Source organism: Gouania willdenowi, chromosome 21 (assembly GCF_900634775.1).
Source record: "Gouania willdenowi chromosome 21, fGouWil2.1, whole genome shotgun sequence".
NCBI classification, from domain to species: domain Eukaryota; kingdom Metazoa; phylum Chordata; class Actinopteri; order Blenniiformes; family Gobiesocidae; genus Gouania; species Gouania willdenowi.
The window spans coordinates 34,566,097-34,580,373 of NC_041064.1; the positions used below are offsets into that span (position 1 = coordinate 34,566,097).

The 14,277-nt window shown below is 38.0% G+C and overlaps 1 protein-coding gene across 1 annotated transcript in view; it reads left to right on the plus strand.

The window, feature by feature from the left end:
- man1a2 (mannosidase, alpha, class 1A, member 2) overlaps window positions 1-14,277 on the plus strand; it is a 96,175-nt gene that overhangs the window by 36,598 nt on the left and 45,300 nt on the right. The window contains exons 3-4 of the mRNA XM_028436267.1: window positions 491-752; window positions 10,678-10,774. Of these exons, the coding sequence (XP_028292068.1) occupies window positions 491-752; window positions 10,678-10,774 (359 nt within the window). The remainder of the gene's footprint in view (window positions 1-490; window positions 753-10,677; window positions 10,775-14,277) is intronic.

Here is a 14,277-nt window from a genome sequence, read left to right on the forward strand (position 1 = left end):
CCAACATTGCTCTTTTTTTTCCCTCAAACTTTATTTAAAATTACAAACAAACTGATGTTTTATTTACAAATCTCAGCCCCATGAATGGATAAAACACAATTAAAAAACAAGATGGATGAATTTTGTAAATCATTAAGATGCGGAATAAAAAAAAGCCAAAAGGTTTTATATTTTTGGTGATGAATAACTGAATAACCCTCACCCCTTAGGTTAAAACGTACTTCTCAGTAGAGAAATGATATTTCATGTAAATATTAAAGCCAAAAGAAAAACACAACCTAAAAGTTGTAACTTTTTAAAATGTGCAACAACTACTGTAAAACTATTGTTTTAGAAATGCTGACAGTTCACTGCCAGAAATGATAGAGTAGTGCAACAGAAAAGATAAACACATTAGTCATTCTCTGTTTTCCTCTTCTACTGTGTCCTACTAATTATTGGTCGTCCCTGCAGTGCACAGAGAATTAAAAGTTCTCTTTCCTTCATTCAGGGAGGAGGAGGAGAGCCTGAGAGACAAGATCCGAGCAGACCATGAGCGAGCGCTGCAGGAGGCCAAGGAGAAGCTGAGAAAGTCTCGTGAGGAGCTGCAGGCTGAGATCCAGACGGAGAAAAGTAAAGTGATCGAGGACCTGAAAAAGAAAGACGTGGGACCCAAACCGCTGCCCCCCGTCCCCATGCCCAAGGTGGTGGGCGTCAGCGACGGGGAGCCGGCCGATCCCGACGTCAAGGAGAAACGCGACAAGATCAGAGAGGTGAGATTTATCCTTTTAAATGCTAGTGACTCAGCAGTGTGGAGATTATCCAACTAAGATGTTTTTTTTGGCCAAATAGTCTTTCAACAAATTCTGACTTTAAAAACAAATCCTATGAATTAATTCATCGCTTGTTCCTGTTCAGGGTCATGGGTGTCTGCTGGTGCGTATATCCAGCACTTTAAAGACTCTAGGTGAGGGTACAACCTCTACAGGGCGCCAGTCCATCACAGGACAAACACACAGACAAACAACCACTCACACTCGTATCCAGAGTCACAGATGTCGTAACCTGCCACTGCATCACCGCGCTGCCCTAAAATGAGAAAAATGAGAGTGGATCAGTTTGATCAAAGTAGACTTAACTAACGCAGGTGTGTCCAAACCTGGTCCTAGAGGGTCGCTTTAGACCCTACTAACTCCTGAAGCAGCTCTTGAGAAAGTCTGTTTAAGAATAGAAAAACCTTGACCACCCGTGATGTCATTACGGAAGCGGATTATGGCCAATTTTGATGGAGAAATACATTTTGGGCAAATCAAGAATAAAGTCTAAATGTCAAGAATGAAGTCGAAAAGAGGAGATTAAAGTCACGATTTTGAAAATAAACTCTTAACACAATATCGTGATAAAAGTCGAATGTTTGCTTTTCAAGTCAAATCTACGGAATCTGACTTGGGCCAATTCACCATATACGATAACTGCTCCGGCAGGATCCAGCCCAGATTAATTCATTGACGGCCAGTGATGTCTATAGACATCATTTGGTTTGGTAACGTTGACTCCCAATGACATCTATAGATTATGTTTTTCAGTGGGAACGGGTGCAGTAAAGCCTTACGCAACTTCCATGTAAAGATCTTACTTGTAGACAATATTTTATTGAGTCAGCAGGTGGCAACAGTGCTTTTTGGACGCCCGATTACAGGTAGTAGAAGTAGAAACCGCGGCTACTTCCTACTTATCCATATTCCAGGAGAAGATCGAGAGAGAATGGTGAAATATACGAAAAATCAGATAAGGAAAAATAGAGGCAACTTACACTTGAACAGGTTTTGGTTAGCGGTGGTTCTCATAGTAAGAGTGTTGGAGGAAATAATGGTGATCATGGTGGAGTAGGAGTATCAAGGAAGCAGACAGGTGTTCCACCTAAAAAAGCCTCCGACAAGCATGCTAAGGATGCTAACTCCCCTAACAGAGCTGTTGGTTGCAGAAAAAAAATATTATTTTGCCATCAAAAGCCATCAAAAAAAATCATTTTTCCTCATAAAATTTCTTTTTCTTTTCTTTTGGTGGTTTCTATGTTTATATAGTCATAACACACAATAATCGGTGGGTCTTGAAGGTCAGTGAAAATATCTAAAATGCCTGGCAAGATGGGGTTGGCTGCTCTGAAAATGGCTGGCAGTGAATGAGTTAATGTCTGACTTTATCTAAAGTGTTTGACTGTTTTTAACAGTTACGGAGTTAAGGTGTTAAATGAACATGGACTCTGTGTTAAAGTTAAAAGCTGATCCTTCTAAAATGAGCTAAAAAGGGCTGGTGTCATTGCACACTTTTTAGATAAAACATGATATTCAGCTCAGTAGTGACACGGTGAAATAAAAGGAAGGAAATTTAAGTATGTGTGCTTGTGTGTGTGTGACTAGTTCAGTGTGTGGTTCACTACCTTTCAAGTGTTGGCTTTCATTGAGGGAGCAGCGGTCCAGACGGACGGAGCATGTGCAGAATGCAGATGGAGCTCTCTGGTCACGCTCTCTGGAGACACTGAGCCAGGCCTCTCCGTGCCCTCCTTTTCACAATCGCTCTGCACCATAATTACCTCATATCGTCTCGTGGAGTCTGAAAAGCAGCCATGCAGAGGAGCGAGAACATTTACTCTCACTCCGTCTTTGTCTATACGCGCTCCCATGTGTTGCTTTCATTATTGCCATTCACAAGGAATAGCACACTGTCCTGTAATAAGGAGAAGCAGCCGCTGTGTAAACCTGCACTATGCAATGATTGCTGTGTTGAATCCAGGAAGAAAATGTCATCGCCAAACATTTTAGACTCTGAGGTCATTTCCTTCTTTATTTTAACATAGACCATCAGGACAAAATTTTTTTTTTTTTTTTTTTGAGGTGTTTGAACATCAGTCCTTGTACTCATCATGGGATGTTTTATAAAGAAATATAAATGACCGCCTTTTTCCGCAAATTGCAGAAGGTAAACGTCATGGGCGGTTTCTTCATAAGGGCGATCAGGGCGACGCCCCACCAAAGAGGAAAAAGGAGTGATTTTTTTTTCTATCATATTCTTCCACAGTGTTACAGGGCTGTGACAGTTCTAGACAGTTTGAGCTGCTCTCTATGTCATTGTCCAATTAGTGCAGAGCTGTGCTCCATGATGTACCGCCCCTTTTGAGCGACCTCAGTCATATTGAAAATCACGATTTCCGATCACGTGATCGGATTGGGACATCCTTACTAATCTCTCTAACTTAGTGATTTTTTTCATCTTTCAAATTTGGCTAAGTGGTCAATGACATGTTTCTGTGGCGTGACAAACTCAAAACACACAAACATTTATTTCTGTTTTACACGGACTTTAATGAAAATGAGTTTTTTTTAAAACGTGAAACTCTATCTTTACCTCCATTAAGACGATAGAAGTCAGTGTTGGTCTCCCTCATGGACCATCAGCTCGTCCCTGGCCTTTTACTTCTTTAAAAAAATCATTGTCTTCTAAATGAGCATCGACTGAAACTATTTCTGCCACTGTTGATGGCTCAATACTTTGTGCTCTTTGTGCTTTGCTGCTAAATAAACAACCCCAACATCAGTGGCCATTAAACCAGTGTCTGCAGATAAAAGGCCAGAGTGGATGAGTTCAGCCAGCTGTGGTTCAGAGTGACACAAGTAGGGATTTTCTGTGATGGTGGAAAACAATTTCACTTTGGTAAATTATCTGAAGCATGTAAAATGTGAAATTAATAACAGTAGTGGACTTTATTAACCCAATTTGGCATGTTTGGTACGTTACAGTATATCTGGAAGTTTAATAGCCTGTAAAGTCATCTGAACAGGGAAAGATGATGAAACGGAAACAAAACGAGAATGTGTGAAGTGACGCAGATGATCGAGAATCAAATTGAAATAGAATCTAGGCCTCATTAATTGGATGTAATTCGTGAAAATTGGCTGATTAACCACTCCTACTTCTCAGAGGGATCCAATGAGTCCTATTCAACTCTTTTACATATTGTCCATTAACTGACCACTTCTGGTTGATAAGAACTTTAAAACTAAAGCAAAATTAATTGTGAGTAAAAACATAAAGGGAGCCAACTTGATCAAATATCAATGCATTGATTAGTTTTAGTAAAATCACATTGAGTATTCCTCTCTATTTGTATGGCGTGTTTCATACACAAGGCACTTCAATGTGTTTTACATGATTAACAGTTTAAAACCAATAAAAACATTAGAATATGAAAAAGGGTTTATAATCAACAATAGAATCACAATAACATTATTAATAATCTCCTTCTCAATTATTTAAAAATGTTACCATTGCTGACCTCAGCTCTACTTGCAGTTTGTTCCGCATCTTTCAGTTTTTTCATTTACATTTATTTATTTAGAACACATTAAAGAAGAAACAACATTAAAGGTACAAGGAGGGAACCAAGCCCAAAAGTTCCACCCCTTTCAATAAACACAAACTATTTAGAATGAGGGATAATAAATAAACATAAAAATCATGAAACAAAATGCACAATTAAACTTTGATTTATGAGAAAAAATAATATATATATAAAGTACACAAAATTAATATCAATAGACAAATGAAAATATTGAGCAAAATATTAATTGAAAATTAAAAAAGAAATACAATCTTAAAACCGATATTCTTATACATACAGTATGCGAATACAAACATACATATTACACATTTATATTTAATCATGGTGGCATAGAGTAAAATTCGAAAGCAGAACAACTAAAAGCAGCAGCGTCACCATGTTTGCTGTGAACTCTGGGCTTTACTATCTGACCTGTGTCCATAGATCTGAGAGGCCTGATGACTAAACTATGAAAGTAGAAAGACTTTTTAAGAATTCTATTTGTAGAGATAGTGGATTAGATCAACTCTTTCGACCCAGTATACTGGTGCAGTTACTGGGTGAGTCACCAACAATCCGACCCATAGCACAGGTGTTGGTGTTGATATTTATCCGACAGGAAACAAGGCCATGCCTGACCTGAGATATAGTTATACAATTTCAACTAAAACCTCCTCAATCGTTTTGAGTATTTACATAAAATATGATGAGAGGAGCACTCTGCTGCTTTAGTTTGAACTTTAAATCTTTGCTTTCTGACAGACAGCGTTTACTTTGAACAGACACCATAGGTATGATGATCAGCAGTTAAAGAGAGAGTGAAGGTCAGACTGACTCTAAAATCATCGCCAGAAGAACAGCTTAACATTAAGAAACGCACATCACTCATACAATCGTTTTAGATTTTTTAACTTAGAATGTCTTCTTTTTGTGTTTCGTTTACTTTCACACAGGAAGTTGCACTTATCAGCAGGAAGTAGCACCCTCTGAATCAGTGGTTTGATGAGTATTTGAAAGTAACTCTTTATTTTTCCCTGCTGACCAAGTCGTTTCCTTTCTCCTTCCCTTGTGATGCTGAAAAGGCAGGTTGTTTAAGACAGAATCAATGCTAGAATTATATAGCTACATCTACTATTAGCAGAGCTCTACACTCATTTTTCCACTTGCTATCAACTTCCTCAGTTGGTTGTACCAGTGCATGAATTGGTCTCACCCATTTTTTGTCATTGTTCCCGTTAAGATGAGAGCTTTTCAGTCATTTACAACCTATTTAGAGTGATATTATTAATGAGAAAAACAACCAAAATACATAAGACCTAAAATAAGCAGAAATATCTGATTAAAAGTCAACTTACTACCGTATTTTGAAAATGATACTTGTTCACTGGTTTTTTTAATGCTTTGCTCTGGTTCTGATAAATTCAGCACAATCACCTCAATTGTATCGTGTGTCTGCAGCAACTAAGAATTTAACCCATTTATTAGTGTCTTAATGACATTTTTGTAAATATAAATAAAATACATTTAATAAAAATATTCTTGTCCACATGGATCTAATGTGGAAAATTTTAATAAAACAAGGAAAGATATATTGATCATTAGAAATCAAATTAATATAATCCATTCATGTTTTCCTTACATTTTGGCTTATGATGTAATAAAACTCCAGAGCTGACAGAGATTTGTTCCAACAATACATTAACAAATTTCAACTTAAAAACTTTTAAACGTTTTAAAGTTTAAAAGAAATCTATTCTACATCTAAAAGTTCCCTTTATAAAAATCTGTATTACAATTTATGAACAAAGAACTGTAAAACTAACTCTTATTTCCCCCTTCTATTACATTTGTGTGTATTGCGTGTACACGTCAAACCCCTGGTCCATACAAAAAAGACCAGAATTAATTAGGGGTGGAGACCATTAGGTTCCTCACGATTTGATTGTAGTGACTGCGATTCGATTATGAATCAATGCATCTCAATGAACTTATTCACAGTGTTTCATTGTTTCTCTACGTGACAGGGATCTCGCTCTTCAGAACAGGAGAAAGTGCAGGTGGAGGAGACTAAAGGTGCGTTCACACCGAATGCAACTTTAGCGACTATAGTTTCTTAAATTGCCCGTGATGAGTCTCTTGAACATAGTCGTGCTTTTTGCTCACTTCATTGCTTCATCTACCCCGTTGAAGGCTCAAACATACTCGGTCGGACTCCGCTCACAACGGACTCCGCACCGACTGTCCGCTTTCCTCAGAGCATACTTGGACGCACCGCCGCGTAGTAGTTTCCATTAAAATCCTACATGTCCCATGATTCTTAGCGCTTGTACTCCTGGGATGTGTTTTAAAGGTGTCGCTACTGTCGTAGCTCGTCTGAGGTCGTGTTCATCTCTCCTGCTCTGTTTCACCAGGTGGTGAAATGCAGGTCAGTGTTAGATTTAATGCAGGTCGATATAATGCCTGGCAGTGTTTTGTGTTACACCAACTACGCGGAGAAGTAAATCTGAGCTTTGCATTTAATTGGCCTAACAGACTCCGTTTTGCGGGTGTCCGCCCTGAGTATGTTTGAGCCTTGACGTGACAACCAGTGGAGTGACTTAGGGAGAAATTTTTTGCCGATTGGATGTTGCGACAGTGTCACTCAAAGTTGCTTGAAAAGTTCAAAATGTTAAACTTTGCGCAACTTCCAGAAACTTGTATCATGCGATTGATTCGCGTGAGTCGTGTCACTTGAAGGGAGGTCGCCTGACGTTGCATCATTTACATTGATTTTGAATGTAATCTAGTTGCCAGAGTCGCTGAAGTTGCATTGGGTTTGAACACACTGATTTTTTCATGTCAATGTGAACAGTACATTTCCGACTTTTTTCAAATCCGACCCAGGACACTTTCATATGTGGACATAAATCCGATACGTATCTGATATTTTGTAATGCGACTGCTGTCTGAATGACCAGGTTGCATTTATCCGACCTTTACGTCTTCAAAATGTAATAACGTTATAATTCTGCCTCCCAGAAGGAGCGGTGGGGGAGGGGGAAACCCCCAGTGGAGGACGGAGTGGAAAGTAGACAGTGGAAATTAATAAATGTCTAAAACAGTCCCTGTGTTAGTGGGAGCATTAAAACATGCACCAACGTGACCAGTTTAAATTCTTACTCGCACACACTGGAAAAAAAGGTTGCATATGCCACTTTTTGGTCACATTCTCGAGCCCTAATTAATATTCCAAGGTCCTTTAGATAAGCAGGACCAACTGTACCATTTAACACGTACCTGTGGAGGTCAGGTGACCTGTTAATGTCCGTGTCTCACTGAGGTGTGTAATGTTAGATTTCTAATCTGCGTCATGGAGGAACACAATGATAGTCCTGGCACGTGTGTTTATTATTCTCTTTGCGTTCCTGTGTCAAAGAGAGGATGTTTGGATCAGAATCAGGATGATCATGAACACAATGGGCCACGGAGAGGCTCAGAGTGTGACACGGCTCAAATGGAGAGGAGTAGAAACATGGTGAGAGGAGTAAAAACACGGTGAGAGGAGTAGAAACACGGTGAGAGGAGTAGAAACACGGTGAGAGGAGTAAAAACACGGTACATGGTGAGAGGAGTAGAAACGCGGTGAGAGGAGTAGAAACGCGGTGAGAGGAGTAGAACGCGGTGAGAGGAGTAGAAACGCGGTGAGAGGAGTAGAAACGCGGTGAGAGGAGTAGAAACATGGTGAGGTGAGAGGAGTAGAAACGTGGTGAGAGGAGTAGAAACGTGGTGAGAGGAGTAAAAACACGGTGAGAGGAGTAGAAACGTGGTGAGAGGAGTAAAAACGCTTCCACCAACATTAATTTTTTCCTTCTTTGTCTTTCAAACCCAAATTTGAATGAAATCTTTGGCTAAATTTGGTTACAACTTTGGTTTAAATTCTTGTTTTTCCAACCCACACCCTTTTGCAAATCAACTGAATTAAAAAAAAAACCCCAAAAGCTAAATTTGAAAACAAATTACATATTTTGGAAGACATAAAAATAGAAAAAATGCCAATGGCTCTAATTTAGAACTGGAGATAATTAATAATTTGATTTTGTATATAATATACACTATTAATCATTGTATAATATTTTGAAATGTTTTACTTTGATTTAGGAAGTAGTAAATATTTTCTATTTAAATATTTTCTATATTAGATTTTTTAATCAACACAAAAGCCGGCATCAAAATTAGTGTTTGAAAGAAATATAAAACATTAGAAGTTTTAAATAAATCAAGTATCAGATTAGTTGAAAACCTCTATATTGGTGCATCACTAATCACTAGTCTTTAGGTCTGAATGTGCTTTTATAAATGCTGATGTCTGCTCTTTATAATTTAACTGCTTAAAAAAACTGTGTTATTGCTTCCTGAGTTGATTGATTGGTATTGTTCTAAATCCATTTAAAATATGGCTGTTTTGGTTTTATTGAATGTTTGTGGCTCATTTTTGTGCAGTTTTTATCTTATTTATTGTCTGTGTTTCTTGGAGAGAAGCAAACAAACAATTGACAGTATATTATGTTAATATTCATAAAAAAGAAATGATGAGCTGGCAGACAGACATAATGGACTACGGCAACATGAACAGACAGAAATCCACAGATGTCCACTTTAGAAATGTTAGAGATAGATATTATATTGTCCTGTAAAATGGCAGCAGCTTTGAACCAGTGGCTGTGGAGAGTAAAAATAAATAAATGCATGGATGAAGCAGAGCTTGTGTAAAAACTGTCATCTTCAGCACCTCAGGGTTCCATCTTAGCTTCAGCGTGCGTGTCGGCCTCGTGCTCCGCCTCAAACAGATCGTTTCATGCTGATTTCTGTGTCCGTATCAGGTGAGTGCGGTTTGTTGTGCCTCCAACAGATAAATCTCACATACTTAAAGGAGGAAAGAGCACACGATGCACTAAAAGATGATAAAAATCCCCAATTACAAACAAATCTGTTACCCTTTAACCGTCTGTCCTTCTGTTGTTTTGTTGTTTTTATGTTTTATTATACCCTGATATTGAAATAACAAATTCAGGATTAAAGATTCTCTACTTATTAACTGATTAACTCACTTGATTGAAATTTTTTTTCCAGTTGCTCATAAAACCATTTAAAGTCTGTCTAAATGAAATGGCATATGAAAATAGTAAGTTAAGACTTCAAGAGCGTGTCAACCAAGAACTAATGCATATATGTGACTAATCATTAGTGATGTGAACAGTCTATCTTCATAGCTCTAAGCTGGTCAAATTACAGGGAGCTGAGACATATGCTAAGTAGTTTACTGAAGGACCAAACATGTTCCAGACCCAAACACACTCACTTTTTTCTCAATTTTGAGGAGCTGACATGTCTACCTGATATGATAGCAGATAATTGTATATATTCTGAGAGAGTAGGTGGAGCTGTATTACTATACCACATTTCAGTTTCCTATGTGATGTAGTTCCTGAGATATTGAAGCTGAAGTCCATTATTCTAGTGCAATCTAATGTTTCACCTTATGGGGCGCTGCACTTATTTTAGGGTTAGAGGCACGTAAGAGGAAAAGCGCACACTGGAGAATGCTCGTAAGGCATTTTATTGAGAGGTTAAACACATTTTGTGTGATGCGAGTATATACGGCGTGATATATAATCCAGAAAATATGGTAGATGATTAATCTCAGATATTCACAATCTAGTCTAATCTGGTACACAGTGAATGTCTGCACAAGTATTTCTAGTGAGAACATGCAAACTCCCCTGAGGAGGGCCAAGGCATTGAAGCTTGTAAATGGATGAATTTATGAAATGATACTAAAAACTCAATTCAATAGGAAATGTATTCATCCAGCACTGCTGTTTCTTCACTTTTGCTGGTTTCATTGTTGTTGTTGGAACATAGATTTAAGGAATAATCAGTAAAATAAAGTTTAGCTTTATTAAGAAAACTGTGTTTGAAAGTGCTGAGTTTATCCTAATTCACAACAGTTTATCAATGACTTAATCCAAGGTTTTACTTTTATTTATGTACATCAGTGGAAAATCAGTTTAGAATAAATCTTTACCTGATTTTGTTTTGCTACAATTGAGACGAGAAATCCGAGTATGTGTTTTGCTCTGAATTAATTTCAGTTTTCAGTGACTGTTTGACTAATTCCAGCTACAAATTAGATTTAGAAAAGTGTGAAAAGGGTGAACGAGTTGAACTAAACACAAGTGACGCTTGAATTCCAGGCGACATCATTTATTCTGCTGACTCACTCACACGAGCTGCAGGATTTTATTTCCAGTGAGATTCAGTGGCTGCTGTTTGTGTTTCAGATGATGAAGCATGCGTGGGACAGTTACAGGCAGTACGGCTGGGGCCACAACGAGCTCAAACCGCTCGCCAAGAAAGGACATTCCACTAATATCTTTGGTAAGACACACGCTCGCTCTACGCTTGCTGAAAATCATGCCAGTTTTACCACACACACACACGCACACACACACTCTCCATAAGGATTTCTACAGATTAACTCTCAGCTCATTCTGAGACCCAAACACTGTAATAATAAATACCCAGTGGTATTTATTTATTTTCTATAAGTCTTCATAAGGTTTTCACACACTGTTGCTGGTATTTTGCTCCATTCCTTCATACAGATCTCCTCTAGAGCAGTGATGTTTTGGGGCTGTCGCTGGGCAACATGGACTTTCAACTCCCTCCAAAGGGTTGAGATCTGGAGACTGGCTAGACCACTCCAGGACCTTGAAATGCTTCTTACGAAGCCACTCCTTTGTTGCCCGGGTGGTGTGTTTGGGATCATTGTCGTGCTGAAAGACCCAGCCACGTTTCATCTTCAATGCCCTTGTTGATGGAAGTAGGTTTTCACTCAAAATCTCACGATACATGGCCCCATTCATTGTCTCCTTTACACGGATCAGTCGTCCTGGTCCCTTTGTAGAGAAACAGCCCCAAAGCATGATGTTACCACCCCCATGCTTTACAGTAGATATGGTGTTCTTTCTCCTCCAAACACGACGAGTTGAGTTTTTACCAAAAAGTTCTATTTTGGTTTAATCTGACCATATGACATTCACCTAATCCTCTTCTGGATCATCCAAATGCTCTCTAGCAAACTTCAGACGGGCCTGGACATGTACTGGCTTAAGCAGGGGGACACGTCTGGTAGTGCGTAGTGTATTACTGATGGTAGCCTTTGTTACTTTGGTCCCAGCTCTCTGCAGGTCATTCACTAGGTCCCCCCGTGTGGTTCTGGGATTTTTGCTCACCGTTCTTGTGATCATTTTGACACCACGGGGTGAGATCTCGCCCCAGATTGAGGGAGATTATCAATGGTCTTGTATGTCTTCCATTTTCTAATAATTGCTCCCACAGTTGATTTCTTCACACCAAGCTGCTTACCTATTGCAGATTCAGTCTTCCCAGCCTGGTGCAGGTCTACTATTTAGTTTCTGGTGTCCTTTGACAACTCTTTGGTATTGGCTATAGTGGAGTTTGCAGTGTGACTGTTTGAGGTGTCTTTTATACTGATAACCAGTTCAAACAGGTTCCATTAATACAGGTAACGAGTGGAGGACAGAGGAGCCTCAAAGAAGAAGTTACAGGTCTGTGAGAGCCACAAATCTGGCTTGTTTGTAGGTGACCAAATACTTATTTTCGGGATTTACCAATAAATGAATTAAAAATCCTTCAATGTGATTTTATGGATTTTTTTTTCCTCATTTAGTCTCTCATAGTTGAGGTTTACCTATGATGAAAATTACATGCCTCGCTCATCTTTTTAAGTGGGAGAACTTGCACAATTGGTGGCTGACTAAATACTTTTTTGCCACACTGTAAACGAAGTATGAATATAATGCAGTTTAAAGAAAAGTACAGAAATGAGGAAGGAGAATGTAAATCTCAGATGTTTATGGCACCTGTTCATTTTGTTCTTTTTTTTCTGTTTTTATTGATAGCTTGTTTGGAGTAGTTCATGTTTTTGGTCATTTTCCGGAGATGCAGGTGTCTCAGATTGGTGTAGAGCTCGGGGGAATGTCATAAAAAGAAAAACTGTTACTTCCGTGTTGTTATTGTGCTTTAATGAAAGTCTGATGATAAATCGACAGCTCGAAATAAGCTGCTACTTGTCTCTTGTCTCGACTTCCACAGTTATACATTTAGTGGTGAAGAATGGGGGAAGGGCTTGCGTGCGTGCGTGTGTGCGTGAGCGTGCTGGTGGAATGTTTTGGCTGCTCCTGGATCACAGCCTCACTGACCTTGTGTTATGAGCAGAACCGTGATGCTCAGAGCAGAGAGCAGCAGATGTTTCATCCTGATGCCAAACAACATGTTATCTCGTCCTCCGCCTGCTGCCATCGTCCTGGGAACTCTGCATCGTTTCTCTGCTGACTCATCATTACAAACAAGCTAAAGAGTCTCTGATGGCAGCACAATGTTTACCAATGTTTGGGTCGTGTTGGGTTTTTTTTACACAGTTTGTGTTTCCACATTCATATTTATTTTTTATTTTGTTCGAAAGTACAGATAAACATTTTCATTATTTCTATGTTTTATTCTTTTCAAATTAATTTATTTAGGTAAAAATGAATACAAAAATAAAGCAATAGAAATACAAAATAAAAAATGCACATTCACTGAATAATGAAAAATATTTTTTTAAATCAAAAATAAATGTCATCATTAAACTTGGATTTTTTATAACTCACAAAGGGTAAATAGCAGCTCCAAGCCTGCGTAATTTATTTACTAAGAAACAAAAAACATGTAGTTCTTTATAAGGAGCTACTTAATACATTTGGTTTTATTTTGACAAAAAAAAACTAACGGAAAAACACAGATTATAAAATGATTATTAACTAACAATTATGAAATAAAAGGCTAAATTTAGTAATTAACAAAATGGCAATTGTGCCAATTATGGACTGAGCAATAGGGATGTAACGATTAATCGTAAGGCAGTTAAAAATCGATTCATAGGTACCACGGTTGATATCGATTTTCTGAAAATTGAATCGCAGTACTTTTTCACATCCACAAGTGTAGGCGGCGGGCGGAGTCTGCTAATACTATCTTTCTGGCCGTCTTCTACTCTTAAATATGTTAATAAATGATTCATTACCCCTTTAGCACCGAAAGAATATCTGTAATATTACTTGAATATCTGTAAAAGTCACGTTTTTCTATTAGCTCTGTCTGCTAGCATAGCTTCTCTTCTTCACTGCAAGATATCTGCATGTCAACCGACCACTGTGTTACCAGCGCCTTCTGCTGGTTCAAACGAATATGACGTAAATCAGTGTAATCACGGTTTTTTTTTTTTAAAGTCCAATTGTTAAGGCACAAAATACATTTTCAGTTGCACTTTTAAAAGAAAAAGAACTATTATGCAGTTTTGCATTGTTTATTATAGAACCAGAATTTAAATTAATAGGCTTCATTTTCATTTGTATTCCTTTATTTATTTCATTCAAGATTTATTTTTAGTTAAATTGCAAATTGCTTTGTTTTGAATTTGTTTATCAAGGAATTCTTTTGACAATGAAAAATAAAATGAAAATAGTCCAGTATTTTCTAGTTTTTTTCCCAATAAAAAAATTTGTCTAGTCCCATTTTGTAAAATAAATCATGAGAGAATCGTATCGTGAACCCAGTATCGTGAATCGATCGTATCGAGAGTTGAGTGAATCGTTACATCCCTACTGAGCAATATACCCTAAGCATCTATTATATATATTTTTTTTATTTAAAAAAATAAAAATTATTTGTTGGATCTTTTTATCTGAACTTTTTTTTATTCATGATACTTTCTCATGATGTCATATAAAGGTAGAAAATGTCTATTTGCACGGTTGCCCTACGGACAACCCCCGGTGCAATTGGTGCGTTTACCGAAGTACACGTACGTATCATCT